This window comes from Plasmodium yoelii, assembly GCF_900002385.2.
Source record: "Plasmodium yoelii strain 17X genome assembly, chromosome: 11".
NCBI lineage: Eukaryota > Apicomplexa > Aconoidasida > Haemosporida > Plasmodiidae > Plasmodium > Plasmodium yoelii.
The window spans coordinates 1,419,153-1,434,494 of record NC_036183.2 but is presented as its reverse complement, the minus strand read 5'-3'; the positions used below and the strand labels follow the sequence as shown (position 1 = coordinate 1,434,494).

Genomic DNA, 15,342 nt, shown 5'->3' with positions numbered 1-15,342 from the left:
TACATAGGTAAAAGCACAATATTTGTGATTTTTACTTATAAATAAAAAATGGAAAAATACCATGGTTTGGAAAAAATTGGAGAAGGTACATATGGTGTAGTGTACAAAGCGCAAAACAGTGATGGGGAGTCATTTGCATTAAAAAAAATAAGATTAGAAAAGGAAGATGAAGGAATTCCATCAACTGGTTAGAATGATATAATAATTTTTAATATATAATTTCAATTTAATACTGTAGAAAATGATTTATTATATGTACACATATATTACATACACAATAGTATGTTATGCATATGTGAATTATTTATAATAAAAATGTTGGATTAGTGTGTATAAAATAAATTAGTATGTCGTTCTTTATATTCTATTATAATAAATATATACATGTGGGTCTGTATTATATATTTAATTTAAATATTTCCGCCTTTCATTATGTGTAGCCATTAGAGAAATTAGTATTTTAAAAGAGTTAAGGCACTCAAATATAGTTAAGTTGTATGATGTCATACATGCTAAAAAAAGACTAATATTGGTCTTTGAGCATCTAGACCAAGATCTCAAGAAACTTATAGATGTTTGTGATGGTAAAAATTAATAATAAAAACCTTTTTAAATGTTTACTTTTTTATAAATGCATTGAATATGTGCATATTATTGCATTTATTTATAAAATAATATATATAATTCCTTTTTATACCTTTTAAAGGAGGACTAGAATCAGTTACAGCAAAATCGTTTTTATTGCAACTTCTAAATGGCATTGCATATTGTCATGAACATCGAGTGTTACATCGTGATTTGAAACCACAAAATTTATTAATAAATAGAGAAGGTGAATTAAAAATTGCTGATTTTGGGCTTGCAAGGTAATCATTAAATTTCCTATTTTAAAAACTAAACCCATCACCAAAGATATTTCTACTGACACAAATATATGTAATATATTTATAAGAAGATGAGACTTATAATTAATGAGAAAATATATCTCCAATTCATATGATATTCAAAAATACATATATTAATATTTTTTCAATATTAAAAATACAGAGCCTTTGGAATACCTGCTCGAAGGTATACTCATGAAGTTGTAACATTATGGTATAGAGCCCCAGATATTTTAATGGGGTCAAAGAAATATTCAACTCCAATTGATATATGGAGTGTTGGATGCATATTTGCTGAGATGGTAAATGGTAGGCCATTGTTTCCAGGGGTATCTGAAACAGATCAACTTATGAGAATATTCAAAATATTAGGAACTCCAAATTCTCAAAATTGGCCTGATGTTTTTAAACTCCCGAAATATGATCCTAATTTTCCAGTTTATGAGCCTTTGCCATGGGAAACATTTGTAATTTTTTTTTGTATAGTTATATTTTGTGTATTATAATATTTGATTATTGAATCAATTGTCTACATATAATATCTATGCAAATATATACATATACAATTTGTTTACACATTACATATATTATCCTTAGATAAAGGGATTAGATGATACTGGAATTGATTTACTCTCAAAAATGCTCAAACTGGATCCCAACCAAAGAATTACTGCGAAGCAAGCGATAGAGCATCCTTATTTTAAAGAAACTAATTAATAGTCTTATTCCGTTGTTTAATGTAGATTTTGTATGCAATAACATTTGTAGCTACTTTTTATTATATTTTTTTTAATAAAAATAAATTAAACCCGTTTATTTTTATATATTACATATACACAAATTAATCATTTTATATTTCATCATATAAACCCATCATTATTAAAAATACAAAATTTATTGTTTTTAAAACTAATTAGAATATATATATCAAATTATTTTAACTTTGCTATTGCAATTTTTTTATTATTAATATATCTTTACAGGATTAAAAAAAAATACATCGATTATTGATTAATCATATATTTATGTTCATAATATTTTACAATTTAAAAACACTTTGATTATATAACATTCTTTATTCTTGATCTTAAATAAAAATTATGGGTATATGATGTTTGCTCTTTTGAGGATTGAATGTAACAATAATATCACATAGACTTGTTCGTAGGCAGGTATGCATATACACAACAAAATATAATAATATTTTATAAAGATAAAAATATGAAAAGATATATTATCTTTATATTAAAGAAGGATAATATGACTTAAATAATATTAGGCTAGACATATATATCTATATATTATATTTTTTGTACGATACATGCATTAATAAAATATATACAATGGTTAAATTCATCATGTGCATATATTTCCTTATTATCATTATTTATTTAAAAAATTTACAATTAAGAAAGGTAATTATACACCACTTTACAAAACCCAAGAATACCAAAATAGTTTTAATATAAAAAAAAGACAACATTGTTTTCTTTATATTATGCTAATTTCATCATTTTATATTTGTTCTTTCTTTTTTAATTTCTATGTTTTATATGTATTATTTACAGAATAAATATTTTATAGAAAAATGTAAAAGTTATTTGATTTATTATAATATATTTTTACGTTTTTTTTTTCATATTTTCATAATAAACAAAACATGTTTAATAAAACGGTACTCAAAAAAAAAATAACAAAAAAATAAAATATTTCATTAAAAATCCAAACGAAAAATGTGTTGTATTATATTAGCTATTATCATTTAACAATTTTAATTTCAAACAAAAACAAGTATGCACACAATATAAATCTATACGTATGTAATACATAGGAATAGTTTGAACTTGACCATAAATGGAAGTTAAACATATATACGTATGCTTCCAAATAATTACTTCCATTTAGGATTTAAAATTGTTATTATGAGAAAAAACTGTATATGGTTTGTGAATGTATATACAAAAATAAAATTTAAACTTGTCGCTTATCATGGTTTAGTTTATTGAGTTTTAACATAAATAAATCATCATATTTCAGAAAAAAAAAAAATATATTTTTTATGAAATTCATTCTATAGCAATCTTTGTATTTCCTATGTCCACCTTATTACTAATTTTATCATTATTTCTATTCTCTTTTTTTTTGATAATCACATCTACTATTTTTGCAGTATTTGTAAATGATTTTTTTTTATCTAAATTAACTTTATTTCGCAATGAAATACTGGACACACTACTACCACTTCTGGTTTTACCTTGGATACATGGTTTTTGTGTATTTTGAAACATACAGCTAATTATATCGCCATGATTAGATGCTTTCTCTTTACATTTAGAAAAATCAATCTTGTTTTCACTAGAACATGTATTAAATAATAAAGAGCCTAATGTCTTATTACATGAAATTGTTTCTTTATTTCCTATAAGTATATTATTATTTTTTTTTACATCATTTTTCCTATTATTAGAAGATTTAAATGGTAATTTTTCTCTATTTAATACACTTCCGTTTTTTTGTGTTTCAACGTTTATAATGTGCAATTTTTTTTTTTCAGTTTTGTTATCATTTGTGTTGAAAATACTTTCAGTTGTTTCATTTCTACTAGTAGAACAAATTTTGGGAAAAATATTTCTTTGATTGTGCATACTAAATGATTTCACTAAGGAATTATTTAAAACAATATTTGATGCACTTTTTTTTAAATTCTTAAATTTTAATAATAATGTTCCTTTTTTAAAAGACTCAATTAAATCATTATTATTTTCATCGATGTTTTCTATGGTATTTTCTTTTTTTATATCGTTCATATCGTTTATAATAATTTCTTTACTTTTATTACTGATAGTATCATTTTCATGCTTTTGAATTGTTTCATCTGTATAAAAAGATTTAAAAGATGAACATGATAATAAAATTTGACTAGGAGAAAACTCATTATTGTTATTATTATACTTTGAATGTTTTTCGTTTTCTAGTTGATCTGAGTTTTTACAAATTTCATTATTACTGCTATCTTTAGTAATATTATTTTTATCCTTGTCTGTATAAACATCAATATACATTTTTCCTTTTATTAATCTATTTACATCATGTTTATATCTTTCATAAGCTCTCAATGTACTGGAAGCTGATTTTTGTGAATATTTTTTTTTTTTATCATCAGACATATTAATCTTTTTATCACTATTAAATAACCCATTATATGTGTAATTTCTATTTTTAGAAATATCTCTTCTTATTACTACATCTCTTTCTATATTGTTATTTGGTTGATTATCTTCGCAAACATTATCTTCTTTTTCTATTTCAGAACTAGTCATAAAACAGTTTAAATTATTGAATGAAAAATTATTGATACATTTTTTTTTTACATTTGATGTTTCTTTTTTATCACATATATTTTCTCGTTCTACAACATTTTTATTTATAGATTCTTTTTCTCTTTTCACTTCAAATAAACAATTATTATAATTAACTTTTAAAAAATTAAGTATATTATTTTTTTTATCACTTTTCATTACTTCATCTTTTTTATTATCATTATGTGGTTTATTTTTACAACTACTAATTAAGTTGCAATTCACAATTATGTCTGTATAATTCGATTCTTCGTTTTTGTTTCCTTCATCATTTTTACTATTTCTGGAATTTGCATTCATGCCTATATCGTTAATTTTAGGTGTAGACATTTTAGGAATCTCATTATTTTCCTTCGATTTATCATATTTAGTATCAATTTCCACATTTTTATTATTATTATTATTATTATTATTATTCAAATTTAAGAATTTTTTTTGCAAGTCATCATCATATTTTGTATTAACTAAATTGGTAATATTTTTTTTTTTTGAAAAACTATTGTTCATATTTTCTGAGCCATTTACTTCTAATTGATTAAATTGTCTTCCTTTAAATCCCAAATTAATATTGTTCATAGAGCCTAAATTTTTATTTAAAGAATTATGTTTTTTTAATTTATCATTTATATGAATATTATTATAAGAATTCTGTTTTGAACATGTTTTTTTATTATAACTTAATATATTACTATGTGCCTTTTCAGGTATATTATTATTTTTTTTGGGGGTGTCAATTTCCTCTTTTTTTGTATTGCATTCATCTGATCCTTTATTATCGACTTTGATATTTTCTTCTACAGAATTTTGAGCTAATACATTTTTAGGCTTTTTAAAAATATTTGTATCTATTTTACTTTTAACATTAGAAAGGTCTATTTTTTTGTGTGAATATATATTTGTATATGTTCGAGTTCTTATTTTTTCCATCTGTTCATTATTTTTTTCCTTAAATTTATTATGTATTATAGTATTGGTTCTTTTGACTGTTTTACCCACATCATCATCATCATTATTTCTGTTATTAGGAATAGGATTATTTATGGAATTTGCTCTAGGCCCGTTTTTTTTTTCGCTTATAGTGTCATTGTCAAGTAATAAAGAAAAACTTGGTGGTGATGTTTTGTTAAAAGATTTTACAATTTCGCTTGTACTTCTTGAAAATCCATATTTTATTTTATTTTTTTTTGAATTATTTACATTTGTTTGTTGTACAACTTTTTTTCCGGTTTTATATAGTTCATTTGTTGATATAGTTCTTTTAATTTTTAATTCGTTATTTTGTTTATTATTATTAATAGAATTATTTAAGAATGTTTCACTTGCTGATCTTTTTCCTTTTTTTAAATGTGTGTCTATTTTATTATTTTGGTAAGAATTTTTATTTATCCTATTAACATATGAACTTGATTTTTTTATATTAACACTATTAAGTATGTTACTTTCATTATCTTTACTTTTTTCAATACCATTAAATGATGGATTGTATTCTTTTTTATTTTTGATTTGATCTATTTTACTTTTTAAATATTCTTTTATTTTTGAATTCTTTAAATTATTTGCAAATAAAATATTTTTATTACTTTGATAAGAATTTCCATTTTTTTTTATTTCATTATTAGATAAGCAATCATTTTCTTCTCCTTTTGCATATTCTTCACTCGTTGTTGAAAATATTTTTTTATCGTTTAATAGTGTATCATCATTATTTTTTCTGTTTCTTTTTGTGTTTTCTATCATATCATTTGAGACCGTTTTTTTTAAAGGACTCTCCATAGAACATGTTTTCATTACACTTTTATTTTTTATATCATCATAAGAATAATTTTTTTTTAAATTTAATTGGAAACTGTTTGATCTCTTTAGTGTTTCATTGCTTGTCTTTTTTATTCCAACATTCCTTAAATATTTTAGTGAATCATTTTGTTTATTTTTTTTCATTTCTTCTACATATGTCTCTTTATTCTTATTCATTAATGAAATACTATTGTTAGTAATTTTTTTTAAAATATTTTTTTTAATATATTTTTTTAAAACTTCATCATTTTGCACGCATGAATCAATTTGTTCTTTATCTTTACTTTTCTCTTTTATATTAGCATTGTCATTTTCTTCATTCATTATTTTTTCCTTTTTAGAAATATCCATCTCATTGTTAATATAATTTTGTACTGATACATCTATTTTGTTTAACGTAGAATAACCATTTTTGTTATCATTTATTTTACTTTTATTCTTATTATTAACATCGTCTTTTTTGTTAACAATAGACTTTTTTTTATAGATTAAGTCATCTTTCACATTTTTTACTAAATTTGTGTTTCTTTCATTGCTTATATTTCTTTCACTAGTATTTTTAATATTGTTTTTTGTACTAGATATTATTTCAGATAAACTTATATTAATATAATTTTTTTTCACATGTTCATAAGAGCTAAATTTTTTAATACTGTTTTTTCCCAAATTTTGTTTTTTTTTTTCATCATATATTATTTGTTTCATAATACTTTCTTCTTCCGTCTTTTCTTTATTCAATAAATATTTCAATTTGTTTTGTTTCATTTTTGATATTTCATCCGACATTTCAATTTTTTTCAAATTTGAGGAGTTGTTATTTCGTTCAACATCATTATTATTCATGTAATTTGAAGAATTTAAAACATTACTATCGTTTTCCATTGCCATAAAAGTTACTTTATTATTAAAATTTAAGATACCTAACGAATTTGTTTTTTTTTTTGAAAAGTTTCTTACATTTTCAGTTGAACTTTCTGTTTTATATTTATTATTAACATTAATTATATCATATTCAGATTGTTCTAATTTGTTCATATCTACAATATCTTTATCCTTTCCATATTTATCCTCTTCATATTTATCCTCGAATTTCATTGATTTTATATTTTTTTTCTCTATAGAATTATTTGGTATTCTCATCATTTTATTCTTTTTATAAAAACTTCTATCACTTGAATAATCAGAGATAGAATAATCAAGAGTATTATTATCGGAAATACACACACTTTTTTTATTATTATCACTGTGGATACTAACTTTTTTGTTAATTTGTTCACTACTATATCGATGTACAGAACTATTAGAATTAATTTTTTTTTTATTATTTATTTTAGGGTCTATAAAATCAGGTGTTAATCTTGTTTTCAAACTTTTAATATTTCCATTTATAACCTCTTTTTTCAATTTTAAAAATAAACTCTCTTTTTTATTTTCACATGCTGCACATTTATTATTTGATTCTACCTTTCTATTATTTTCAATATCATTTAATTTATTATCACATAAGTTATTGGTTATATTTTTTTTTATTTTTAATATACTACTTTTTTTACAAAAATTAACTTTTTTTTCTTTAAAACGATTATTATCCATTCCTTTATCTAAAATATTGATATCCTTTGAACTATCATTATTACTGGTTAGTATGAGACTTTCTTCTTTAGTAATATCGCTATCATATTTATTTTTTTTAACTTCATTAATATTTTGTCTGTTTATGTTATCCAAGCTCAATCTTTCTGTGTCTTCTTTGCTAAATTCATTTGAATCATTATCGATCTCATTGTCCAAGCTTTCCCTTATATTTTTGGTTAAAATGTGACAATTTTCACTATTTTTATCCTTTTCATTATCATAAATAAGCTTTTTATTTTTTAAATTCAGATATAATTTATTTATTTTTTCTATGTATTCATCGTAAAGACTACCTTTATCTAAATTAAACAAATCATTATGAGTTTCTTCTTCAATTGCAACATTTTTTCTACTTATATATAACTTAGATCCATTACGATTTTCTTTATAATTATATTTTTTTTTATAATCAATGGTATTTTTTTTATTATATTTCCCATTATATTTTTTTTCTAAATTTTTCTCTACCTTTTTGTTAAATGTCATTTTGTCTTTTTTATTATTATCAAAATAATCTTTTTTTTTTTTTTTATCGCTTATAGATTTTTTTCCTAAATTTGGAACAGTATATGTTACTGCACATGTTTCTTCTAATTTCTTATCATTTTCATGATCATTTATGAATTTTGATAAACTATCATCAATTATTTTTTTATTATTATCAGGATTAATAGTAGTATCTTTTATATCATTATATAAATCATCTTCTGATTTTTGTTCACTTATCATTTTACGCTTTAATATATTTTGGGTTCTTTTTATCAACCTATTAAATTCTTCTATATCATCACTTTCTGAAATATCACTTTGGCTAATCACTTTCTCTATATTTGTTTCTTTCATTTTTAAGTTTATTTTGAAAGAGCTATTTTCATTTTCGGATTCTTCTTTAGTTTTTCCTTTAATAACAGAAATAGGTATATACAGTTTATCAACTTCCGAATTTATTTGGTTTTCTTTTTCTATAGGAGAATTATTATGTACCTCACCCTTTTCAATATTTTCCACATTGCTTATATTTTTATTCTCATTAGATAATATATGATCATTTTCAAATCCAGAATTTTCGAGTGTTTCAGATTTATCCAAAAATTCGTTTTCATTTTTATTTTCAGAGATAATACTACATTGTCTTTCTAAATAGTCTGACATTTTTTGTTTCGATAAATCTAATCGAGCCTTAATAGTATTACTGATACTTTTATATCCTTCATTTTCATCTTCCTGAGGCGACAATTTCAATTTATCAATTTCTTCCATTATATTTGAATTATCTTTCTTTTTATTTATTTTTTTTAACTTAAACAAAATATTACATAAAATAGATTCATAACTATTACCGTTCAGTTTAGAATTTACATTAATATTGGCATTTTCACAGTTATCATCTTCATTCATTTCATTATTTTCACTAATAAGCTCTTTTTCTATTTCATCTCTATTACTTAGGTGGCTATTCATTTCGTTCATATTTGTATCACTACATTGTGACTTATCCTCTTGAGATAGCATTTCTTTCATATCCATACCATTCATTCGAATATATTTATATTCACAGCTACTTCTTTTTTCCTCTTCTGATAAAATATTTCTTATATCAATATTATTTATTTGAGAATCTTTAAACTCATTTTTATATATACCATCTATTTCATTTGTCGGTAAATTTTTAACTGAATCAGTCGCTTCATATTCTATTGAATCATTTTCTGATGTTACTTCTAATTGATTTTTCATTTGCTCACAATTTTCTATATTTATATTTTCGTCAGTTTTTATATTATTTTCGATATTCATACTATTTTTATTTGGCAATTGTTGTATATATTCCATAGAAGTATCATATATATTTTTTTGAGTTGCATTAGAATCATTTTCACTGTCTAATTTACTCGATTCTATACTTTCTTCTAACTTTTCATTATCCCCAATTTCATCACTTTTTATATCCTCAGTATGAATAACTTGATCATTTGAATATGATTGTAAATATTCTGATTTGGTTGTACTGAAATTTTCGAAACTTGAAAGAGTTTCTTCATTATTATAGAATTCATCAAGATCTAAATAATCCGCTATTTTTTGTTGGGTTTCTAAAATTAAAGAATCAAGAGCTTCAATTTTTTCATTTGAGAAAACACTCTCCAATTTATTATTACTACATGAATCGATATGGAAATTTAAGGAAGCATTTAAACTTTTTTTTATAAGACATTCTGTTTTTATTATGTTGTGTATAAAATTGAAATTATATGAATCATCATTAATTATATTATTTGATTCTATTAAACCTTTTTGAAAAGTTAATTTCCACATTTCTTGCATCCATGGATCTGATGCTATTTCTGATAATTTTATCCGTTTATTTACATCTACTACTAAAGCTTTTTTTATTAAATTTATTGCTAATGGATTAATAAAACTTGGGAAATTTAAATTACATGAATATATAGATTGAACTATTTGAGTTTTTGTACCATCAAATGGAACATCACCTACTAGCATTTCATATAATAATATACCCAAAGACCAAATATCAGATCTCCAATCATATCCTTCACCACTAATTATTTCAGGTGAAAAATACACAAGTGTTCCACATAAGGATGAATGGCTTTTTTCCCCTAATATCATAGCAGATAATCCAAAATCAGACAATTTAGCATTATCTTTATGATCTACTAAAACATTTTCCATTTTGATGTCACGATGAAATATTCCCATTTGATTTAAATAATATAATCCATTTACTACATTACAAAAATATTTATATGCTAATTCTTCAGGTATAATTCTTTTTTTGAAATTTTTAGATATAGAATAAATACTTCCCTTTGGACAATACTCTAAAACATGATATATATAATTATCATCTTGCATGCATCCATACATTTTTATAACATTTACATGGCTTAAAACAGAATGATATTTTGCTTCTAAATATGCTTGACCAGCTGCTTGTGATTTTATGATATGATCTTTTGATATTTTTTTTATTGCATAATATTGAGGAAACGATAAAAATCGCATTTTTGTTACAACTCCAAAACCTCCTTCTCCGATATTTCCTGCATCCGAAAATATTTCTTCTTCTTTTTGAAATAAATCTATATTTAAATCTTTTTCATATTTTATAAATGTATCATCCAACAAAGAATTAAAATTTAATGATTTAAGATATAATTCAAATGTATTTTCATTCCACATATGGTTAGGATAAGAAACACATAATATCGATTCAAGAAACTTCTCTTGCATATATTTTAATTTTTCTTTCCATCTTTTTTTATCATTTACTGTATTATTTATATAAGATGGGTCTAAACAATAAATTATCTTGTCTATAATATTTCTTTCTTTTTCGGAATTTCTATGCATTAACAATTCCAATTTATCCTTTAATTTATCCTCAAACGAAACATATTTTTTTTCTGCATTCTTTTTTCTGTCGCTATTCAATTTTAATAAATCAATAAATAATAAATTCTTATTTTTTGAAAAAAAATATTCTATACTGTCTATTTTTTCCTGTTCGATATTCTTAGAACAAATCATGTTGCTATTACCATCTTTTTTACATATTGTATTTTCATTACTAGAAAATTTAGATGTATTATCTACGCAAGAAATATCTATTTCGTTTTCTAAATAGTTATTTAAATTTTTATTTTCATCATTTTTCATTATGTTTATATCCGTTTGTGCTGAGAAGGAACCTGTTAAACTCCTATTAGTAGTCAAGCCATCAAAAACTTCTTTAATTCGATTATCTTCAAATATATCAACACTGCTTGAAGATGCTTCACAGTTTTCTCTTTTAGTATATTCAGTATTAAATGATTTGGTATGCTCCGAATACATAGATGTATCAGATTGTAATTCTCCATTAATATATATGCTACTATTTTCACTCATAAAATCGTCATATTCTAAATTTGAATTTTCTGGATATAAAAACCCTTCTTTTATAAAATATGATTCTAATTCTTTTTCTAGCCTTTTTTTTTCATCGATATCCATATTATTGTCTATTATATGGTGTGATTTATATCCTTTGTAAATATGATCCTCATAATGAAAATTTGCATCTGAATTTTTGTCAATGCTTGATGCATCTGACGTTTTATTTTTTTCGTCAGATTTTTTAACTCCTTTGTTATTTTCTACATCCTTTACATGATTACAGTTTTCTGACTTTGAATTTTTTCTTACATTATTGCACAATATATTGAAAATATTGCATTCTAAAATATTTTCTTCGCTTTTATTATTAGCATTCTTTATTTGGAAAAAGTCATTTACTTGCATTTCATTAAGTACCTTCGAATCACCTCCATTATTATTATTATCTTTTATTAGTTCTTTATCATTTTCATTTTTAGTTGTAGGTACTTCAGAGTAGGTATTTTCTAAAAAATTCAAAGAGCATCCTTGTTTCTTTTTTAAATGTTCATCGTAATTCTCATCCAAATTGGTTTCACATTGTGTATCTTTAAATAAGTTTTTAACTTGTGTTTTAAAATTATTTCCATATTCATTTTCACTTATTGCGATATCTTTGTTCAACGCACAATTTACAATATTTCGAGGAACGTTATTTTCTATAATTTTATTATTTTGAATTTGTGTTTTCGAATTATTTAATGATATACAATTTATAATTTTGGTGGGTAAAAAATTACAACGAGTATTATTATCATTTTCACTTATTTTACACATTTTATCTTCTGCAGCCTGTGGTAATATATTTTTTTCTTTCTCTACTTCTCTTTCGTTTTGAAATGAATTTAGAAAAAAATTATTAGTTTCTAATACATTATCCTTTGTCTCGCTATTCGTAAAACTATTTTTAATATTATAGTGTAAATTATTTTGGGGAACAACACTATTTTCGATTGTAAAATTTTCTTTTTTATCTGCATCTATTTGAGTTGGTTCTACAAATTCATTTAAATTGATGTTACTACTATTGTTACAGTTGGGGATTGATTTATAAATTAAATGTGAATATAATTTATTTTTACATTCTTGAGTTTCTTCTAATGGCTGATATAAATTTGTTACAGAAGGTGCATTATTATCCCCATTATTTTTCTTAACATATTCTATATTGATATTATTTATTTCCGAATTATCTAATAGTACATTTTCTTTATTTGGAATATATATGTTATGTTTTTTTATATTAGTTGATTTATTGCAATTATTATTTTTTATATTTATTAATGATCCACTATAATTGTCTTCCACAAAATGGTGTCTCAAATCATTTTCTATATAGGAAGGTTCTTGTATAAAATAATTATTTTTATTTGTTTCATAATTTGAAATGTTTTTAGATATGTGATTAATATTTTCTACATTGTTGCACACATTATTATTATTGTAGATTCCTGTGTCTATACTTTGATTCAAATAATCACCTGTTCTTAAATCATATTTATATTCTTTATTCATTTTTTCATTATGAGGCAAATACACAGGCATATATTGAGCAGCTTTACTATCATTTATATTATTTTTTATATTAATGAAATCGCCATGAATTTTGTAATCCAAATTTTTATTATATATATTGTCGTTCATATAAATCCGATCACTATTATTATAATAGCCATCATATACCATTTCCATATTATTATTTTTTTTCACCTCATTTTGATTATGAGCTTGTTTAATACTATTATTTTTTAAATGGCTAGGGCATAAAACACTAGCATTCATGCGAATATGTCCATTGTGATAATTTTCAAACATATGATTGTTTTCATTAATATTAGCTAAATATATTTTATTACAATCTTTTATTTTAGAATAACATGGATTGTTTATTATTAACCCCTTATTTTGATCATGTACTATCTTAGAATTATTATAAGGATATTGATCATTTCTTAAATCCTTTAAATTATTATTTGTCTCGGTTCTTATTGTGTCATAATTATAATGGCTATTTTCAGAAGCTATTCTATTAGGAAAATTTTTACATTTATTAACATAACTGTTATAATCATAATTTGCATTGATGTCTTCTTTTATATGACCATTATTATATATGATATATTTTCCTCTATTTAATACTGAATCTATATTTTGATTGTAGGTATATTCATTAAAAAATCCATTTGTTGCATTGTTTGGATTGGTTCCTTTTATATCTATATAATTTATAATTTTTTTATTATTTAAATTATGATTTCTTTCATTCATATTTTTCAATAAGCTCATGTTATTAGACCTCTGTATTTGATTAACGTTTTTTTGAATTTTATCCAAATAATAATTATGCATATTACGGCCATTCATATATATGTTATCCATTTTGAGGGCTTTATAATAGTTTATTTACACTTTTAATATATTTATATGTTACGTAGTATATTTTGTTAATAAAATATCAAACAATTTATTACTTGATAATAAATAAAGTTATTTACATTTCTCATAATAGAAAATAAACACAAAAAAAAATCAAGGCATAAAATACAAAAAACAAATCACAAAATACAAATAAAAAAAATTAAATAAACATTTTCTAATTATTTCTAGTAATATTCATATTAGACAAAATAATGGCATTTTACAACTAAAACAAAAACACACACATACAACCAAAAATGTTAATACAAAGTATTTAATTTAATAATAAAAAGGTTAGCATAATGCATATTGCTAAATTTTTAATATTAAAAATGATGCAAATGTATGTAGAATTTATTTATATAAATAAAAAACATATATTTTATATTTTTCTATAAAATTGTATAATGTAGTCATATTTGTGCATACATTTTTTTTTTTTTTTTAATGCACGTTTTAAATATAAAAAAACAGCGGAGGAGATATAAAGTTTTATTTTTTTGTAAAAAATGTACAAATAGTTAAATCATTTATATAAAATATAGCACAATATTTTATATAAATGTTCTATTTGTGATGAAGCAACTGTTTTTAATAAAACGTGCACTTGTATTTGTATATATAATATATATGGGTACACAGTAAAAATATATAAAATGAACATTCTATATTCCTTTATTTTCACAAAGGAATGTGTATAACAAATTTTATGTTAAATTTGATAAATAATTTTTATAATAACATGTCATAAAGAGTGTTCTACAAATTTTTAGATTTATATAGCATAAAAAAGGGTTCATATTATATATAAATATTTATAAATAACGATATTAAAATCGGATGTTATTTTATTGGTATATTATTATTTTTTTATATTCCCTTTTGTAAAATAACAGTATGTAGTTATAAATAAATATCGAATTTAAGTTTTTATATTTTATTTGTTTTTAATTTTTGTTTTTCTTCAATGTTATAACTTTAGCTTTGCGCATAGTTGTAAATAACATTACAAATGATATTTCTCATTATTTTTACACAATATATATAATAAATAATTTAAACTTTTAAATTATTCATTGTAAAACATGCAAAATAGACAAAACAATCCTTTTTCTAGTATACTATTTATTCTACAAAATCTTTATGTCATTAATATCTTTTATATACATATGTAATATAATAGACATATCATTTTTTCTTATCACATATGCATATATAAATTTAAGCATGTGATACAATATTAGCACACCTGCATAAACGTGCAAACATGTGCACAAAATAACATATTAATAAATATCCTATTCAACTAT

The 15,342-nt window shown here is 22.3% G+C and overlaps 2 protein-coding genes across 2 annotated transcripts; one reads left to right on the top strand and one right to left on the bottom strand.

Moving 5' to 3' along the window:
• Positions 1 to 48: 48 nt before the first annotated feature.
• PY17X_1134700 (cdc2-related kinase 2) lies at positions 49 to 1,601 on the top strand (the record flags this gene model as incomplete). Its single annotated transcript, XM_022956573.1, has 5 exons — positions 49 to 187; positions 441 to 584; positions 707 to 866; positions 1,048 to 1,351; positions 1,482 to 1,601. 5 exons carry the CDS (start codon positions 49 to 51, stop codon positions 1,599 to 1,601), a joined length of 867 nt encoding a protein of 288 aa, XP_022812456.1.
• A 1,349-nt stretch (positions 1,602 to 2,950) lies between these two features.
• PY17X_1134600 (aurora-related kinase 3, putative) lies at positions 2,951 to 13,978 on the bottom strand (the record flags this gene model as incomplete). Its single annotated transcript, XM_725120.2, has 1 exon — positions 2,951 to 13,978. The coding sequence occupies one exon, from the start codon at positions 13,976 to 13,978 to the stop codon at positions 2,951 to 2,953; it is 11,028 nt and encodes a 3,675-aa protein (XP_730213.2).
• Positions 13,979 to 15,342: the final 1,364 nt, after the last annotated feature.